Source organism: Oncorhynchus keta, chromosome 2 (genome assembly GCF_023373465.1).
Source record: "Oncorhynchus keta strain PuntledgeMale-10-30-2019 chromosome 2, Oket_V2, whole genome shotgun sequence".
NCBI lineage: Eukaryota > Metazoa > Chordata > Actinopteri > Salmoniformes > Salmonidae > Oncorhynchus > Oncorhynchus keta.
Window position 1 is genome coordinate 62,296,415 of NC_068422.1, and position 18,534 is coordinate 62,314,948.

The window sequence follows — 18,534 nt, forward strand, 5'->3', positions numbered from 1 at the left end:
CCACTTACCCTTATGCATTTTGGGGAATCCAGGTCATCATCTTGAACGTCCGTCCAAACAAGGGAATTTCGCAACATAAGCCCCTCGGCCCTCGTTTTTGATGGAGTTTGAAACGCCCCCCCAGAATTCAATTCGTGATTATTGTACATCCGATGAGAAAAGTCAACCGAAACTTAAAACCTCAACGTCAATATGGATAAATCAACATACATGTGTAAGTAAAAAGGTTAGAAATTGTGCTACTAATGCACATGATGGCACAAACACCTCTCATAAAAGTAATGATGTTTTTGTTTGGTTAGCTTTAGGAAATTGTGTAAATAAAACATTTTCCTTCATAAGTTCCAGGCGAACGTTAGTTAGTTAATTCATTTGCTAGCTATCATACAGTAGGTTTATATTAATAATTATATAGTTATTATAGGTAGACATGCAACCATAATTGACTGAAGCACATATTAAGTGCACAGAAGCTACACGTGGCAGAAAACACAATCGTCGCAGGATGAAGGAGTGACGAATTTCCGGGCAGGGCGTTCCATTTAAAAATCATTCCTTCCTCCTTCACCCCTTGCCCTGTAAGTGAATACTCGTGAGACGTCATTGGAAGTGTCCACATAATTTGAGGGCTGAGGGGCTAGGGTGTCTTTTTTTGGAATGTGACCAATGTTTTACGTCATAGAAGTACTTACCACATTCAAACTCAGGAACAGATATGCTTACCAAAAATAACATGGTCACTATGGTAGAGCGTTTATTTTCATTGACGTTTATCAGAGTGCCATCAGGTAGTCTGATTTCAGATGTAAACAGGATTATTAGGGAAATTGTTATTTTGGCAAAGCATGTAAACGTTTTAATCGAACTATTGCATTATTGTGGGCACCGTACTCATTGACGGATCACTCACCACGTTAGGTCATCAGATGCTGCAAAAACAAATTAATCCCAGCTAGCTACGTTTTTCCAACTGTCCCATATCTGGTTTTAATGCCAACTATAAAATTCCCCTTTGGCAAATCAGAAATGACTATTCAACAATAATGTGGTATAAATTATAATAATAGTCTGCTTTCCATGGGAATTGAAAGAACAAAACAGCTGCGCGCTATATGCACTCTTGTGAATGAACTGGAATGGGCTTTGCAGTGATGAGTGTTATAGTTTTCCACTGCGGATCATAAAGCAGGGAGTTCATTAGAAATATGTTTTTACCATGTTGTCCGCGGCGACGCCTGTGTTCTCTTGATATAATGGCACCTCGTCTTTCGTTCCCCGTGGCTTCTGAAATTTTATTTTCTTGGCCTAATGAGCCGTTGTTCCCGCAGTGGTGAATCGATAGGAGTTCGAAACTGCTAACACTAGCCTTTTTTCGGTTTAGTAAACAATGTGACGACGAGAAGTGTGTGTGTGTTGTGCGCTGAGATTTCTCTGGGATTGATAAAATTACATTTGTTATGCCTGTCGCTTCGCTCTCACCATCAAACATTTTGAATTACATTGGAGGAGAAAACACCATATTTTTCCGATTTAATAAGATCTGGTATTTATGTCCCTGCACTGTCACCTCTTCCAGTGATATATGTATAATCCATTGACCTTTTGATCCAATGAATTTCAGAATTTAAGTGAGTTGTTTAAGGGCACTCCTATAAAAATCGAAAAAATTGGTCTCCTCTGAATGATTACACACACATAAGTAGTGTTTAACAACTTCATTTCAATAACATACTGTTGTTGTATGTTAGGCTTCATGCTCACCTCATTATTAAAATGTGCTTCGCTTCTCTGCTTGCCCTTCAAATTATCTCAAGGTTTTGTGACCTTATGAGTCTATTAATGCAGGCCTCGCTGACTACCACTCATATTACCTGGGTAATCATGCATGATCTCCTCTTCCACACACTGCACCTGCTGTATAATAATAATGCTGATGCCATCAACATGCACTCGATGTGTTGCGGGTCCTATTTTACTTTGGAATGTTTACTTTACCCACACCTCTTACAAGGTGGTGTCTGTCTCTTGCTCCTCTTTGCGTGTTGGCCTTGATTGAGGATGTCTAGTCGGCCTGGTGTTCAGAAGAACACACCCGTTTGAGTCGTTGTGATGTTTCTGGTAGTGACTCACTGCCTGATATAAACAATATTTTCAGATTTTAGTCAGTAAATGAGTTCGAAACATCCCAAACTGCTGTTAATGCTGTGTATGGGAAAAGTTTCTGTTTGTGGGGACATTACTATGTTTTTGCTTGAGTGGCACAACAAAGGCAAATACATGGTTGGTGTGTTTCCCCTAATGACCAAGAAGAAATAATAATATTAATAGTAGCAACAACATTTTTTAAATAAATGGAAATTCCCTAACGGAGTCAGTTAATTACTGAGAGGCTGGTTGTCTAGGATGACACTGATTGCCTCGCCTTTTCTGGTTCTTGCTTGATTAAGCTATGGGTTGATCCTCTGCGTTCTACTCAGGCTGATCAACCCAATCAGGAGCGGTGAGGATCATGAGACGCAAGGAGAATGAATACCTTATGTGTGTTTTTAGAACATCCCGTCGGATCAAACCGGACCTAGATCTCTCCCCTCCAAACACCTGCAGCAAAAATGTACAATTCCTCTCATCTCCACCGTCACATCTCCACTCCTCTCCTTTGCTCCTCTGTCAGTCATGGTACAGACGAGAGCATGTGATGTGCCTTTTTTAAATGGGCCCGATCCGAAGAAGTGGTCTTTACCTTGAAGACCAGAACATGTCTTTTATTTTGTTGCCATGTTCGCTTGTGGGTACCTGAAAGATGGACACACACCATGTGCAACTAGGCACTGGCTCCTCTGTGTGTCAATGCACAAACCTGAGACACTGAAGCGGAGGCCTAGAGACTGACTCATGTGAATGGAGATGGAGCCATAATCCAGCAGGGTAATGAAGGATGATTGTCTCCATCCGTCAGAGGAGCACTGCCCCTCCCTTCCCTCCGACATGCAGCATAAATCTACTTTCTCTTCCAGGAGGGATCAGACCTACGGCAAAATGGCAGAGAGAGAGATCTCTGTAAAGACACTGGGACAATGGACGCACTTCTGTCAAATCCAGGACCAGCAACCCGCCACCCCTCCCTATTCCCCCCCAGTCAGTCACGCCTCTGTAGGCAGCTCTGGAATAGTTACAGCAGGCTTCAGCTCAGAAGACTGCCTTGCCACTGGGAGGCTCAGTCAGTCCTCCTGTTGGTATTCTGAACACATCCTCTCCTTCTCTTCCCCTCCTTCTCCTCTCTTCTCTTCTCTCTCCCTCCTAAAATTGGCATTAGAAAGGAAACAGAAAGCAGGACTCATCAAGCCGCAGGCCTGGAATATGATGTGCTGATGTGTCTTCGACAATCTAGTGGGATTGTTGTGCAGGAAAGTATGTTAGTCTGGTAGGGATGGTTTGGGTTTGTTCAACTCCTGGAGTCACCCACTGCCTCACAGTACGACTGACCAGCTGGCACTCAGGCTGCCTGGCAGCTCCTTACGGTTATTTATAAACTTTGTCTGGATGTCTTCCATTGAAAAAGTGTCTGAAATCCCTTTAGTCAATGTACTCTTAGTCTTCGCTCTCTGTCTCTCTCGCTTGCTCTCTCTCTGCATTTCTTTCTCCATCACCCCTCTCATAAGTATGTCGATGAATCAATGGGGAGGATTTGCATGTACAGTGGACATTGTTGAGGTCTAAGTAACCTAGTAAATCTTCAGTCAGCACAATGCTGATGATAGACTTCTGCTCCCCGGTGTAGACCAGCTGTGAGTAGAGCTGACGGTGAAGCAGCACTCCTCGCCAAGATGCAGAGAAGTTCCTCTTTTTATTATCAGACTCAACGTTTGAGGATCCACTCGCCAGTGACCCAGCGTAATCCATTTTGTGGCACAATTGAGTGACGCAAGGTTATCTGTGCACTGCTGTGTCCAAGGTGAGCTTCATCCCAAGTTTCCATTAGCATAGTTTCTGTTTGTTTGTTGCTAAGTGGCAGTTAAGCTCTAAAAATGTGTTGTGCTTTCAGAGTGCTTTTGGGAGCACTTCTAGAAGTGAGACACTGTGGATGTGCGTGCGTGGGCTCTGCAGATCCATTTAACGGTGCAGCGTTTGTTACCGCATACTAATTAGCTAAAATACACCATTTTAGGTTTCATACCCCAATTTCTACGTAACCTGGCCAAAACAAATCATTAGGACTTATTTACATGTCTGTTTCAGTCATAACTTCTACTGTATTTAGATCATCATAGCCAATCATGAAACCCTCATTAAAACCAGTCAGTATTAATCACACGCAAGCTGAATGATCATTCAACTTCGTCATGACCCGTCATGTTAATATCACTTGAAGGAAGTTGTCATTTGTCGTCATTGAAGTTGTCATTTGTCGTCATGTTAATATCACTTGAAGGAAGTTGTCAAGTTGTCATAACCTTTCACATTTATTTAAAGTTATCGTTTTCGGCAGTCCCTGTGACAGGGAAGCGGCCAATCAACCTCTGCAGCCAATGACGCATCACTCAATTTTTTTAACTCCCCGACCAGACATGGGTCTGAGCTCGTCTCACTGGGACTTTAACCACCTGGGTGGGATTGTATGACAGGCTTTCCGGCCAAGAGCCCTAAGATGGAGATGCCATTTCACCCTGCACAAATTGTACATAGCTCATACACATACTCACAATTGTTTCACCCACACTGTCCAGACAAAAACACTTGCCTCTCCCACGCGTCCCTCATCCCTAACGCATTCCCTCCTAGTGCAGCTGTACGTATCACACCGTCTTCCCTTGCCCTATCTTGTAGCGGCGCCAAATCAACAGGGTTATACATCAGAGCCTATGTGGTACTGATACAGCGCCGAGGTCTATCCCCTATAAATACTCACACAGGACTATACACTTTCCTCCGAGACACTTTCTTATGACCTCGACTCTCTCTTCCTGCTGCTCTTTTCTCCATCTGTCAATATGTTGACTGTGTTTATGTATTCAGAGAGGGAGAACAGCCATATTAGCAGCCATTACCGCTACCCTCGTGGCACTTCCTCTGGCGGATACAATGTGCAGAGATGCACCTGGCTTTTCCTGTTTAACATTCATGAATATTTAAACCCATGGCATCTGCATTCCTGCCTCCCCAGCGCTTTCCAATAATAGGTGGGCCTTGTGGAGACGAGGGGAAAACAGAGAGGCGTTCAGCTGCATAAAGAATAGCTCCTATCTCCGCTGACCTCTCTTTTTAAAGCTCTTTGTGTAGTTCTCGTATTCACATCCGTCCATTCAGAAAACGGTTACTAATGATGGTATCTGAGGATGTCGCTCTGTGAGACTTGCCATTTTTAGCAGTGGACACTCTATTGCGGAATCGTCCTTGGATTTGATTCACTATTCGTTACGTGTTCAGTGACTAATTCAATATTTACATTTTAGTCATTTAGCAGGCGCTCTTACCCTTAGCGACTTACAGTCGTGAGTGCGTACGTTTTTGTAAATATGATTTCATGTGAAATTTACCCACAGTAGTTAGTAAGTATGATTTTTGTACATTCACATTCTATTATGATGAACATCAGTCACTGTCAGAGAGAAATAGGCTCCCAGGGTTTATTGACTACTCAGTCGAGCTGTCAGGGGTGGAATATGTGTTGATAGAGCTGTGTGTGTGTGTGTGTGTGTGTGTGTGTGTGTGTGTGTGTGTGTGTGTGTGTGTGTGTGTGTGTGTGTGTGTGTGTGTGTGTGTGTGTGTGTGTGTGTGTGTGTGTGTGTGTGTGTGTGTGTGTGTGTGTGTGTGTGTGTGTGTGTACATATATCTCTCTTTCACTGCAATATTTATCATGGTACTGTATAATCAAGGGAGGTCAAGGATGGGCCATACATTCACAGTAGCTTTCACAGTGATATATCTAATTTCTGCAGCTCTTTTCAAATCCAAAATATGTTCTGATGGAAAATGACAGTTTTATTGCTGGGAACAGGAGGGAAGAAATTCCCTCTTTCCTAGCACTTATTTCTATCTTTTGACTTGGCGATGATTCAGCAACCCTTCTGAGCCCCGCTCTCACCGCGATGTCATTTCTGCTAAATACACCAGCAGTTAATAATAGTCCATGTTGTTTCATATTCTTTTCTTTCCGAGTCTCATTCCGGTGTAGTATATCATCAATGAGCTGAACCAGCATCGTTGTTTTCTCTCCGGTTGCAGTGGGTGCCAGTCCTGACCGATTTCCAGAGGAGGGAGACTCTCTGGGGCTTCGTGCCCCCCCAGACCACCCTTCCTGCTGGGGAGCTCCACAACCCCATCGCTCTGCACCTGGGAGACTACAACATGGACGGCTTCCCTGACGCCCTGGTCATCCTGCGCAATACTAGCGGGAGGTGAGTGGCACACTGACCCATAGGAAAAATGTATTAGGGGAGAGGTCTCATGCCAGGTCAAATTAGACTCTGTTAGATAAGAATACATTGGTAATCTCCACGACTTTCAATTATCTGTTTTATGTTCAAATCAAATCAAATTTTATTTGTCACATACACATGGTTAGCAGATGTTAATGCGAGTGTAGCGAAATGCTTGTGCTTCTAGTTCCGACAATGCAGTAATAACCAACAAGTAATCTAACTAACAAGCCTAGTGGTTAGAGCGTTGGACTAGTAACCGGAAGATTGTGAGTTCAAACCCCCGAGCTGACAAGGTACAAATCTGTCGTTCTGCCCCTGAACAGGCAGTTAACCCACTGTTCCCAGGCCGTCATTGAAAATAAGAATGTGTTCTTAACTGACTTGCCTGGTTAAATAAAGGTAAAATAAAAAAAATACACAGTGACCCAAAATGCTTTTTGCATTAGATTAGTTTACAGACAGTATGATTATACGTTGAAGGCCAATATTATGTGTCAATATCCATATAAACATGTCATTCTAACCTTGAATGGCTTTAGATTTAAATAGATTAGAGGAATGAATGTTCAGTGATGAAGTGAAAATCCCTGGTCACACTTCAGCATGGGAACATGACCTATAAGAGCCAAAGTCAGCAGTAGTCTTTAAAACGCTCCTGACCCTGGGATGAGGTGGCACGGTCCGAGAGGACAGAGAGCAGGAAGAGGATGTGTGGATTATCAGCAGCCCATAGATTGAGATAAGATATCAGTCAGGACAGGGCCCAAGCTAGGCCTTTTTATGCCGATTGTTCTCTTCCTTCTGTATGACTTCATAATAGACAAAGACAAAGTAAAGAAGCTGTGGAACATTTTCTGGGACATTGGTGAAAGACACACACACACACACATACTTGAACATGTGAACCTTAATTTCCGGTGGAGGGTCAGTCGTATCTCTCCGGCATCTTAACTCCTTCTTCTTTGGGTCACCTTCATCCTGGGAGGTCTATTCTAATCCCACCAAGACCATGTCTCTTAAGCCATGGAATTGAATCACATATTGAGCCCTGTACCAACCATCATACATGACCAATCCAGGGTGATAGTTTAAAACCAGATGAGGAACATGGACAGAAGATTGCTGTGATGATTGACGATGGTGACGATTATTAAGGATTCTCTTGTCAGTAACTACAAACCATGTTAATGGTATGTAGTACTGTAAAAAAATACCATCAAAACAGATGGTCCGGTTTCATCCCAAGACCCCGTCATGGCCTGTGTTTGCGACATTGTGTAGATCGAGCCTACATTTTCATACATCTTCACGTTAGTTTGTAATTGTCTGCAGTTTCGTGCCGCATTTGGTGTTCATTGGCTGAGTGTACTCTGTGCTCGAACTGACTCTGCTTACCAAATGTTTGGCCAGTTTAATGTGCCTCCCACTCTCTCGTTCTCACACTCTCTTTTTCTTCTCTTCTCTTCTTTCGCTCCCAATCGCTTGTTATTTCTAGCTGGGTTATGGATGAAAGTCCTGCCTGCCCACACACTTCCTATCATTACAAAATAAATGTATATTTTAATTTTAAGATGAGCCCAAAAAGCCATTTTGTTTCTGGGAACCAATCAATGTGTCGTGTTGGGAACTGGAAGTCAAAACAAACAAGTTCCTATGTAACGAGGAATAGGGGAAAACGTTGCGCCGGTCTCGTCCCTGCAGAGTGGCTGTGATGAATGGTAATAGCTGCTCTGGGGCTCGTTTGAGGCGCCATGGCACGCAGTGTTTAAGCACGGCAGTCTCCAACCTATTTCCTGCCAAAGAGATTGACATTTGACCTTTTCAAATAGTATGATCATGTTTTAATTTAATGAGCAACACTCTATGCCAGAGCCATCAGCCTCAGGCTTTTATTGACTCGTCTGAGGAGGTGTCAATCAAAAAATATGAATTTCAGGCACTTAGCAGTTGAAGATTCATTGTTGCTTCATTAGTTTAGAGGTCAAATATAAACGCAACATGCAACAGTTTTGAGGATTTTACCAAGTTACAGTTCATAGAAGGAAATCAGTAAATTTAAATAAATTCATGATGCCCTAATCTATGGATTTCACATGACTGGGAATACAGATCTATTGCTCACAGATATCTTTTAAAAAAGGTAGGTGCATGGATCAGAAAACCAGTCAGTATCTGGTGTGACAGCCATTTGCCTCATGCAGCGCAACACATCTCCTTTGCATAGAGTTGATCCGGCTGTTGATTGTGGCCTGTGGAATGTTGTCCCACTCCTCTTCAACGGCTCTGCAAAGTTGCTGAATATTGGCGGGAACCGGAATGCACTGTCGTGCACGTAAATCCAGTGCATCCCAAACATGTTCAACTAGTGACATATCTGGTAAGTATGCAGGTCATGGAAGAACTGGGAAATTTTCAGCGTGTACATATCCTTGCGACATGGGGCCTTGCGTTATCATGCTGAAACATGAGGAGATGGCGGCGGAAGAATGGCACAACAATGGGCCTTAGGCTCTCATCACGGTATCTCTGTGCATTCAAATTGCCATCCATAAAATGAAATTGTGTTCTTTGTCCGTAGCTTATGCCTGCCCATACCATAACCCCACCGCCACCATGGGGCACTCAGCAAACCGCTCGCCCACACAATGCCATACATGTGGTGTGTGGTTGTGAGGCCGGTTGGACATATTCTCTAAAACTACGTTGGAGGCGGCTTTTGGTAGAGAAATTAACATGAAATTCTCTGGCAAAATTTCTGGGGGACCTTCTTGAAGTCAGCATACCAATTGCACGCTCCCTCAACTTGAGACATCTGTGCCATTGTGTTATCACAAAACTGCACATTTTAGAGTGGCCTTTTATTGTCCCCAGCACAAGATGCACTTGTGTAATGATCATGCTGCTTTTAGGGATAGGCATCCCGCTAGCGGGACACCTGACACCTTGCTTACCGCTCAAATAGGTCCACAGACGATGCAATCGCAACCACACTGCACACTGCCCTAATCCATCTGGACAAGAGGAATACCTATGTGAGAATGCTGTTCATTGACTACAGCTCGGCATTCAACACCATAGTACCCTCCAAGCTCGTCACCCTGGGTCTCGACCCCGCCCTGTGCAACTGGGTACTGGACTTCCTGACGGGCCGCCCCCAGGTGGTGAGGGTAGGAAACAACATCTCCTCCCCTCTGATCCTCAACACTGGGGCCCCACAAGGGTGCGTTCTGAGCCCTCTCCTGTACTCCCTGTCCACCCACGACTGCGTGGCCACGCACGCCTCCAACTCAATCATCAAGTTTGCGGACGACACAACAGTGGTAGGTAGGCTTGATTACCAACAACGACGAGACGGCCTACAGGGAGGAGGTGAGGGCCCTCGGAGTGTGGTGTCAGGAAAATAACCTCACACTCAACGTCAACAAAACTAAGGAGATGATTGTGGACTTCAGGAAACAGCAGAGGGAACACCCCCTATCCACATCGATGGAACAGTAGTGGAGAGGGTAGCAAGTTTTAAGTTCTTCGGCATACACATCACAGACAAACTGAATTGGTCCACTCACACAGACAGCATCGTGAAGAAGGCGCAGCAGCGCCTCTTCAACCTCAGGAGGCTGAAGAAATTCGGCTTGTCACCAAAAGCACTCACAAACTTCTACAGATGCACAATCGAGAGCATCCTGGCGGGCTGTATCACCGCCTGGTACGGCAACTGCTCCGCCCTCAACCGTAAGGCTCTCCAGAGGGTAGTGAGGTCTGCACAACGCATCACCAGGGGCAAACTACCTGCCCTCCAGGACACCTACACCACCCGATGTTACAGGAAGGCCATAAAGATCATCAAGGACATCAACCACCCGAGCCACTGCCTGTTCACCCCGCTATCATCCAGAAGGCGAGGTCAGTACAGGTGCATCAAAGCTGGGACCGAGAGACTGAAAAACAGCTTCTATCTCAAGGCCATCAGACTGTTAAACAGCCACCACTAACATTGAGTGGCCGCTGCCAACACACTGACACTGACTCAACTCCAGCCACTTTAATAATGGGAATTAATGGGAATGATGCAAATATATCACTAGCCACTTTAAACAATGCTACCTTATATAATGTTACTTACCCTACATTATTCATCTCATATGCATACGTATATACTGTACTCGATATCATCGACTGCATCCTTATGTAATACATGTATCACTAGCCACTTTAACTATGCCACTTTGTTTACATACTCATCTCATATGTATATACTGTACTCGATACCATCTACTGTATCTTGCCTATGCTGCTCTGTACCATCACTCATTCATATATCCTTATGTACATATTCTTTATCCACTTACACTGTGTATAAGACAGTAGTTTAGGAATTGTTAGTTAGATTACTTGTTGGTTATTACTGCATTGTCGGAACTAGAAGCACAAGTATTTCGCTACACTCGCATTAACATCTGCTAACCATGTGTATGTGACAAATAAAATTTCATTTGATTTGAAATTGGAGGGCGCGCAATTCAAATAAATAATCGTAATATTAAACATTCATGAACATACAAGTATTTGATATCATTTAAAAGCTTCAATTCTTGTTCATCTAACTGCGTTGTCCGGTTTACAATGGGCTTTACAGCGAAAGCATAGCATGTGATTGTCTGAGGATGGCGCCCCACATCAACATATTTTTCAACCAGCACAGGCTTCACAATATGACAAATAGCGATTAAATAAATAATTTACTTTTGAAAATCTTCCTCTGTTTGTAATCCCAAGAGTCCCAGCTACAACATGAATGGTTGTTTTATTAGATAAAATCCTTCTTTATATCCCAAAAAGTCAGTTTAGTTGGTGCCATTGGTTTCAGTAATCCACTTGCAGACAAAGGAGTCCAAAAGGCTACCGCTAAACTTCGTCCAAACAAGTCAAACAACTTTTCTATATAATCCTCAGGTATCCTAAAATGTAAATAAACTATAATATAGTAGTAGTATGTGAATAGGAAAGTAAAATTAGTAAGCACTTGTCCTCTTCACCGCATGTCGAAAGACTAATATTGTTCCGGTGCTCTCTTCACTGAAACTCAAAATTCTTGCTAGTTTTTCAAGAAACAAGCCTGAAACCTTGAATTAAGACTGTTGACATGTAGTGGAAGCCATAGGAGTTGCAATCTGGGAGGCGGAATTACATAGGAACAATAGGTTTCCATTATGTTTTTCGATGATATGCCACACCTGTCAGGTGGATGGATTATCTTGGCAAAGGAGAAATGCTCACTTAACAGAGTTTTAAACAAAAATGTGTGCACAACATTTTAGCGAAAATAAGATATTTTGTGCGTATGGGGATCTTTTATTTCAGCTCATGAAACATGAGACCAACACATTACATGTATTTATTTAACTAGGCAAGTCAGTTAAGAACAAATTCTTATTTACAATGATGGCCTACCAAAAGGCAAAAGGCCTCCTGTGGGGACGGAGGCTGGGATTAAGATTTTTTTACATTTATTTTAATTACATATAAATATATGACAAAACACACATCATGACAAGAGAGACAACACTACATAAAGAGAGACCTAAAAACACAACAAAGCAAGGCAGCAACACATGACAAAACAGCATGGTAGCAGCACAACATGACAACAACATGGTAGCAACACAACATAGTAGCAGCACAAAACATGGTACAAACATTGTTGGGCACAGACAACAGCACAAAGGACGAGACAACAATACATCACATACAGCAGCCACAACTGTCAGTAAGAGTGTCCATGATTGAGTCTTTGAATGAAGAGATTGAGATAAAACTGTCCAGTTTGAGTGTTTGTTGCAGCTCGTTCCAGTCGCTAGCTGCAGCGAACTGAAAAGACGAGCGACCCAGGGATATGTGTGTTTTGGGGACCTTTAACAGAATATGACTGGCAGAAAGGGTGTTGTATGTGGAGGATGAGGGCTGCAGTAGATATCTCAGATAGGGCGGAGTGAGGCCTAAGAGGGTTTTATAAATAAGCATCAACCAGTGGATCTTGCGATGGGTACACAGAGATGACCAGTTTACAGAGGAGTATGGAGTGCAGTGATGTGTCCTTTAAGGAGCATTGGTGGTAAATCTGATGGCTGAATTGTAAAGAACATCTAGCTGCTCAAAAGCACCCTTACCTTCTGATCTATAAATGATGTCTCCGTAATCTAGCATGGGTAGGATGGTCATCTGAATCAGGGTTAGTTTGGCAGCTGGGGTGAAAGAGGGGCGATTACAATAGAGGAAACAAAGTCTAGATTTAACTTTAGCCTGCAGCTTTGATATGTGCTGAGAGAAGGACAGTCATTCTTCTTTCCAAACCATATGACCTCTGTTTTGGAGGAGTTCAAAACAAGGTTATGGGTAGAGAAAGCTTGTTGAACACTAAGAACGCTTTGTTGTAGAGCATTTAACACAAAATCAGGGGAGGGGCCAGCTCAGTATGACTGTATCATCTGCATATAAATGGATGAGAGAGATTCCTACTCCCTGAGCTATGTTGTTACTGTAAATTGAGAAGAGTGTGGGGCCTAGGATCGAGCCTTGAGGCACTCCCTTGGTGACAGGCAGTGGCTAAGACAGAAGATTTTCTGATTTTCTGACTCTTTGAGAGAGGTAGTTAGCAAACCAGGCCAAATACCCCTCAGAGACACCAATACTACTTAGCTGGCCCACAAGAATGGAATGGTCTACTGTATCAAGTCAATAAAAATAGCAGCACAATATTGCTTAGAATCAAGGTCAACGGTGACATCATTGAGGACGTTTAAGATTGCAGTGACACATCCATAACCTGAGCGGGAAACAGATTGTATACCTGAGAGAATACTATAGACATCAAGAAAGCCAGTCAGTTGATTATTGAAAAGTTTTTTTCAACACTTTTGATAAACAGGGCAAAATAGAAATAGTCCTATAAAAGTTAGGATCAGCTTCCACTCCCCCTTTAAAAAGTGGACGAACCGTGGTTGGCTTCCAAGCAATGGGAACCTCCCCAGAAAGGAGAGAACGTTTAAAAAGGTTGGAGATCGGCTTGGCGATGATAGGGGCAGCAACCTTAAAGAAGAAAGGGTCTAAACCATCTGACCCAGATGTGGTCAAGGTTCAGGAGCTCCTCTAGCACCTCGGACTCAGTGACCGCCTGCAGGAAGAAACTTTGTAGCGGGGCAGGGGAAAAAGGGAGACGCATCGGGCATAGTCACATTTAAAGGTGTGGGAGATAAGGAAATGTTGGACGGGCAAGGAGGCATGGCTGTGTCAAATAGGAATCCTGACTTAATGAAGTGGTGATTGAAGAGCTCAGCCATGTGCTTCTTGTCAGTAACAACCACATCATCAACTTTAAGGGACATGGGCAGCTGTGAGGAGGAGGGTTTATTCTACAGGTCTTTAACCGTTTAACCTTTTTCCAGAGCTTGTTGGGGCTAGACCCACACAGAGAGTACTTCTCCATCAAGTAACTAACTTTGGCCTTCTGGATAGCCTGAGTGCACTTATTTCTCATTATCCTGAACGAGAGCCAGTCAGCCTGAGTATGCGTGTGCCGAGCCTTTTGCCAAATGCAATTCTTGAGGTGGAGTAACTCTGCAAGATCACAGTCAATCCAGGGGCTGAACCTGTTTTTTATTCTGATTTTCTTTATGGGAGCGTGTTTGTTAACAATACCACTGACTAAATCAAAAAGAAGGTCCAAGCGTCTACGACATGGGGGGGATCAAGTTGATTCTATAACATTGTACAGAGGCTAGTTGATGAAGGCTTGCTCATGAATGTTTTTTTTAGCATGTTGCGATTTATATTTTTGTTCAGTGTAACATGGTTTGTCATACTATAGGGACACCAGTTTTCTTTATGCAATGGTTTGTTTGTGTCAGGTTCAATGGGAGTTAGATTGGTAGTTTGGGCTCTTCCACTGTGCCCGCAGTATGGATTGTGCTTCTCTGCATCATACAACATGCACTTGATTACTTCATCACACTTCTCCCAGATGGAGGTTTCTGCTCTGCTGGCTACACACAAGTCACTCACTTTCTCACCCACTGTTTCCAAACGCACACAAATACACACAGTCTTGTACAGCTAACCTTGTGGGGACACAGTTCAATCCCATTCAAATTCCTATTTTCCCTTACCATTAACCTAACCCTAACCTGTACTCCCTGACCCAAAAACCTTAATCCTAGCTCCTAACCCAACCCGAGCTACTAACCCTTAACGTAATTATAACACTAATTCTAACCTTAAACCCCTTAGGAATAGCATTTGACCTCGTGGGGACTAACACAATTTCCCCAGTTGGTCAAATGTTTTTGTTTGTTTATAGCACTCACTACAAGAATAGTAAAACATGTCCACACTCTCACACACGCATTGTCGTATATTCCCTCATGCTATTCCCAAATTTATTATCATGATGTTGGATCTTGTCATGGCAATTTCCTGTATTCCCAAATGAGGAGAGATTACAAACCACACACCAGTCAGAGTTATACTTAAACTTAACCTTTAATAACAATTAAGCTTTTGCAATAGCATTTGACTTTCAACATTTCAGTATCTCTAATGAAAAGTTGAGTGGTCAACATAATGGCAACTGAGATCTTTTATAGCAAAGATCCACCCCCTAGTCGACATGTCAAACCACAGATAATAGGAACTGTTCACAAAGAAAGACTTTTAATTGAGAGAGGAGTATCCCATAGCCAGATAGCATTCGCTATAAATTATCATTCAGTTTGGTCTCTAAGAAGAGGTTCTAATCTCGTTCCTGGTACTTCATAGTACAAAAACATTACCTCACTATCTGGAATGCTCTTTAGGATTTATTGGCCAAAGACATCGTAAATCTCCCCTCTCAGTGCTATCTCATAGAGTCCCATCCTCAGTGGAACACTGAACACACAATAGTCAACAGATTCTATTCTGTCGAATAAAACAACCATTCTAATGCAATACAAAGATTATGTTATAGTGCTTGAAAGATTATATTATAATCTCGCAATTTTCCACGACAGTCTTCACTGAACTCATACACTGAGTGTACAAAACATTAGGAACATCTCTTTCTATGACATAGACCACATGTATCAAACTCATTCCACAGAGGGCCAAGTGTCTGCGGGTTTTCTTTCCGCCCTTGAACTTGATTGATGAATTAAAGTCACTAATTAGTAAGGAACTGCCCTCAACCTGGTTGTCTAGGTCTTAATTGAAAGGAAAAAACTCAAACCTGTAGACACTCGTACCTCCGTGGAATGTGTTTGACACAACTTGACATAGACTAACCAGGTGAATCCAGGTGAAATAAGGTGATCCCTTATTGATGTCACCTGTTATATCCACTTCAATCAGTGTAGATGAAGGTGAGGAGCCAGGTTAACAAAGGATTTTTAAGCCTTTAGATAAGACCAAAGATTTAAGTGCCTTTGAACAGGGTATGGTACTAGGTGCCAGGTTTGAGTGTGTCAAGAACTGCAATGCTGCTGGGTTTGTCACACTTTCACACAAATCAAATCAAATGTATTTATATAGCCCTTCGTACATCAGCTGATATCTCAAAGTGCTGTACAGAAACCCAGCCTAAAACCCCAAACAGCAAGCAATGCAGGTGTAGAAGCACGGTGGCTAGGAAAAACTCCCTAGAAAGGCCAAAACCTAGGAAGAAACCTAGAGAGGAACCAGTCTATGTGGGGTGGCCAGTCCTCTTCTGGCTGTGCCGGGTGGAGATTATAACAGAACATGGCCAAGATGTTCAAATGTTCATAAATGACCAGCATGGTCCAATAATAATAAGGCAGAACAGTTGAAACTGGAGCAGCAGCATGGCCAGGTGGACTGGGGACAGCAAGGTGTCATCATGTCAGGTAGTCCTGAGGCATGGTCCTAGGGCTCAGGTCCTCCGAGAGAGAAAGAAAGAGAGAATTAGAGAGAGCACACTTAAATTCACACAGGACACCGAACAGGACAGGAGAAGTACTCCAGATATAACAAACTGACCCTAGCCCCCCGACACATAAACTACTGCAGCATAAATACTGGAGGCTGAGACAGGAGGGGTCAGGAGACACTGTGGCCCCATCCAATGACACCCCCGGACAGGGCCAAACAGGAAGGATATAACCCCACCCACTTTGCCAAAGCACAGCCCCCACACCACTAGAGGGACATCTTCAACCACCAACTTACCATCCTGAGACAAGGTTGAGTATAGCCCACAAAGATCTCCGCCACGGCACAACCCAAGGGGGGGCGCCAACCCAGACAGGATGACCACATCAGTGACTCAGCCCACTCAGTTTCCTGTGTGTATCAAGAATGGTCCACCACCCAAAGGACATCCAGCCAGCTTGACACAGCTGTGGGAAGCATTGGAGTCAACATGGGCCAGTCCTTGCCTTGACCAAGTGAGGCTATTCTGAGGGCAAAAGAGGGGTGTTCAACTCAATATTAGGAAGGTGTTTTTAATGTTTTGTACAGTCAGTGTAGGTTATATTGTCAGTGTAGGTGTATATTTCACACAGCTCTTCAACGCAAACAGAATGGATTCTATACCTCTGAGGATAGAGTAGTGCTCTAGTGTTTCAGTGGTTTAGTTCGTGGGACTGTGACTGTCTGAATGACAGCATTGTCGTGACTTGACTAACATTAATCTGAAGACTTATTTATCTTATTACCTAAATAGGTTTAATGAATCATGAAACAATTAACTCATTAGGATCTGGGGAACCACGAGAGCGGTTGTTTAATAACTTAATTTAACTCTAAAGGTCTTTACCTATCACATCTATAAACAGTCAACTTATTAGTCATAACCTCGTATCATACCATCATTCTGAACAGTCGTAACCTCCTGCATCTGCAAAAACATGAGCCTTACTTATGATTCAGTACTACACAAATTGGTTTAATTATTTATTTACATGTACTAGCTAATTAAATGGTAACACAGGATAAAAATACACACTTAAAACGTTAACAGTTCCCGAGTGGACTGACAACAATATGGCTGCTTGTTACGAAAGACATAGAGAGGGTGAGAGAGAGAGGGACAGACACACTTAACGTTGGTACATTTAGAAACTACTCTCACTTACAGTAATCCAATACTTTGCAGACGAACCGCCGCCCACTTGGAGTAAAAAATCATTAATGTATTTATGTGAAATGCCTTGGTTTGCCATGGATCTCTCTAGGTGGACAGGGCAGCCTTGGAAAGGGGGTTGGGCCTTTTCGCAGCGCGCTTTTAAGTCTCTGATTGTCCAAAAATGGCTCCAACAAGTCTTCTACTGTTCTTCTTTGTAGTTATCTGGTGACTTGTCGTGTAGTCCTGAACAGAACTGCAGAGTTGATTTTCCTTCCATTCGCTCCTGAAGATGCCTCTTTTGAAGATTGGCTAGCCAGCCGTGTCGATGGTTCCCAGTGGGATGAAGAGAGTAGCTTAATAAGATGGTTTGAGCAGAGTAGTAGAATGGTCCCACTTAAATGAGCTTTTCTAGATACTTTACTTAGGACAGCTAATCAGCCATACCAGTGATTGTCCGGGAGGTGAGTTTATTTGTTCTACTTCGTGTTGAGATTCAAAGTTCAGACCACTTTAAACATGCAGCTGCAGCTTCGTGCTCTTCTGGACTGATATGTTCATTCTTAACCCATCATTTTATACAGTTTGTTCAAAAGGGCGGTTCCGTCAGGCTGACAGGCTCTCTGACCTCACTCAATTATCTCTTATGGCTCCTAAAATCACACCCCTCTCTTAAAACCTCGTTGGACTAGACGTGCCGCTAGCACACCACCTCGACAACATCCGGTGAAATTGCAGAGCGCGAAATTCAAAATACAAAAGTCGTAATATTAACAAAAACACATTCATCATTTTCATATTTCATGCACAACGCATAGGATGGACACTTCACACATGTCGTGGGTATACTTTCCAAGTTACAGTATTTCCTTTCTAACATTTTTAATTACATCAAAACAACATTCGTGTTCTTGAGACACCATTCCGCACGTTCTATGTTAGAAATATTTTTCCAGTTTCTTGAAACAAAGGCACATTCCTTTGGTGAATTTAGAGAGGGAGACC

General features: G+C 43.0%; 1 protein-coding gene across 2 annotated transcripts in view; it reads left to right on the forward strand.

Annotated features, from left to right (window-relative positions):
- LOC118358314 (T-cell immunomodulatory protein-like) overlaps positions 1-18,534 on the forward strand; it is a 132,722-nt gene that overhangs the window by 39,977 nt on the left and 74,211 nt on the right. For both annotated transcript variants that reach the window (XM_035735977.1, XM_035735987.1), the window contains exon 10: positions 6,223-6,395. In XM_035735977.1, the coding sequence (XP_035591870.1) occupies positions 6,223-6,395 (173 nt within the window). The remainder of the gene's footprint in view (positions 1-6,222; positions 6,396-18,534) is intronic.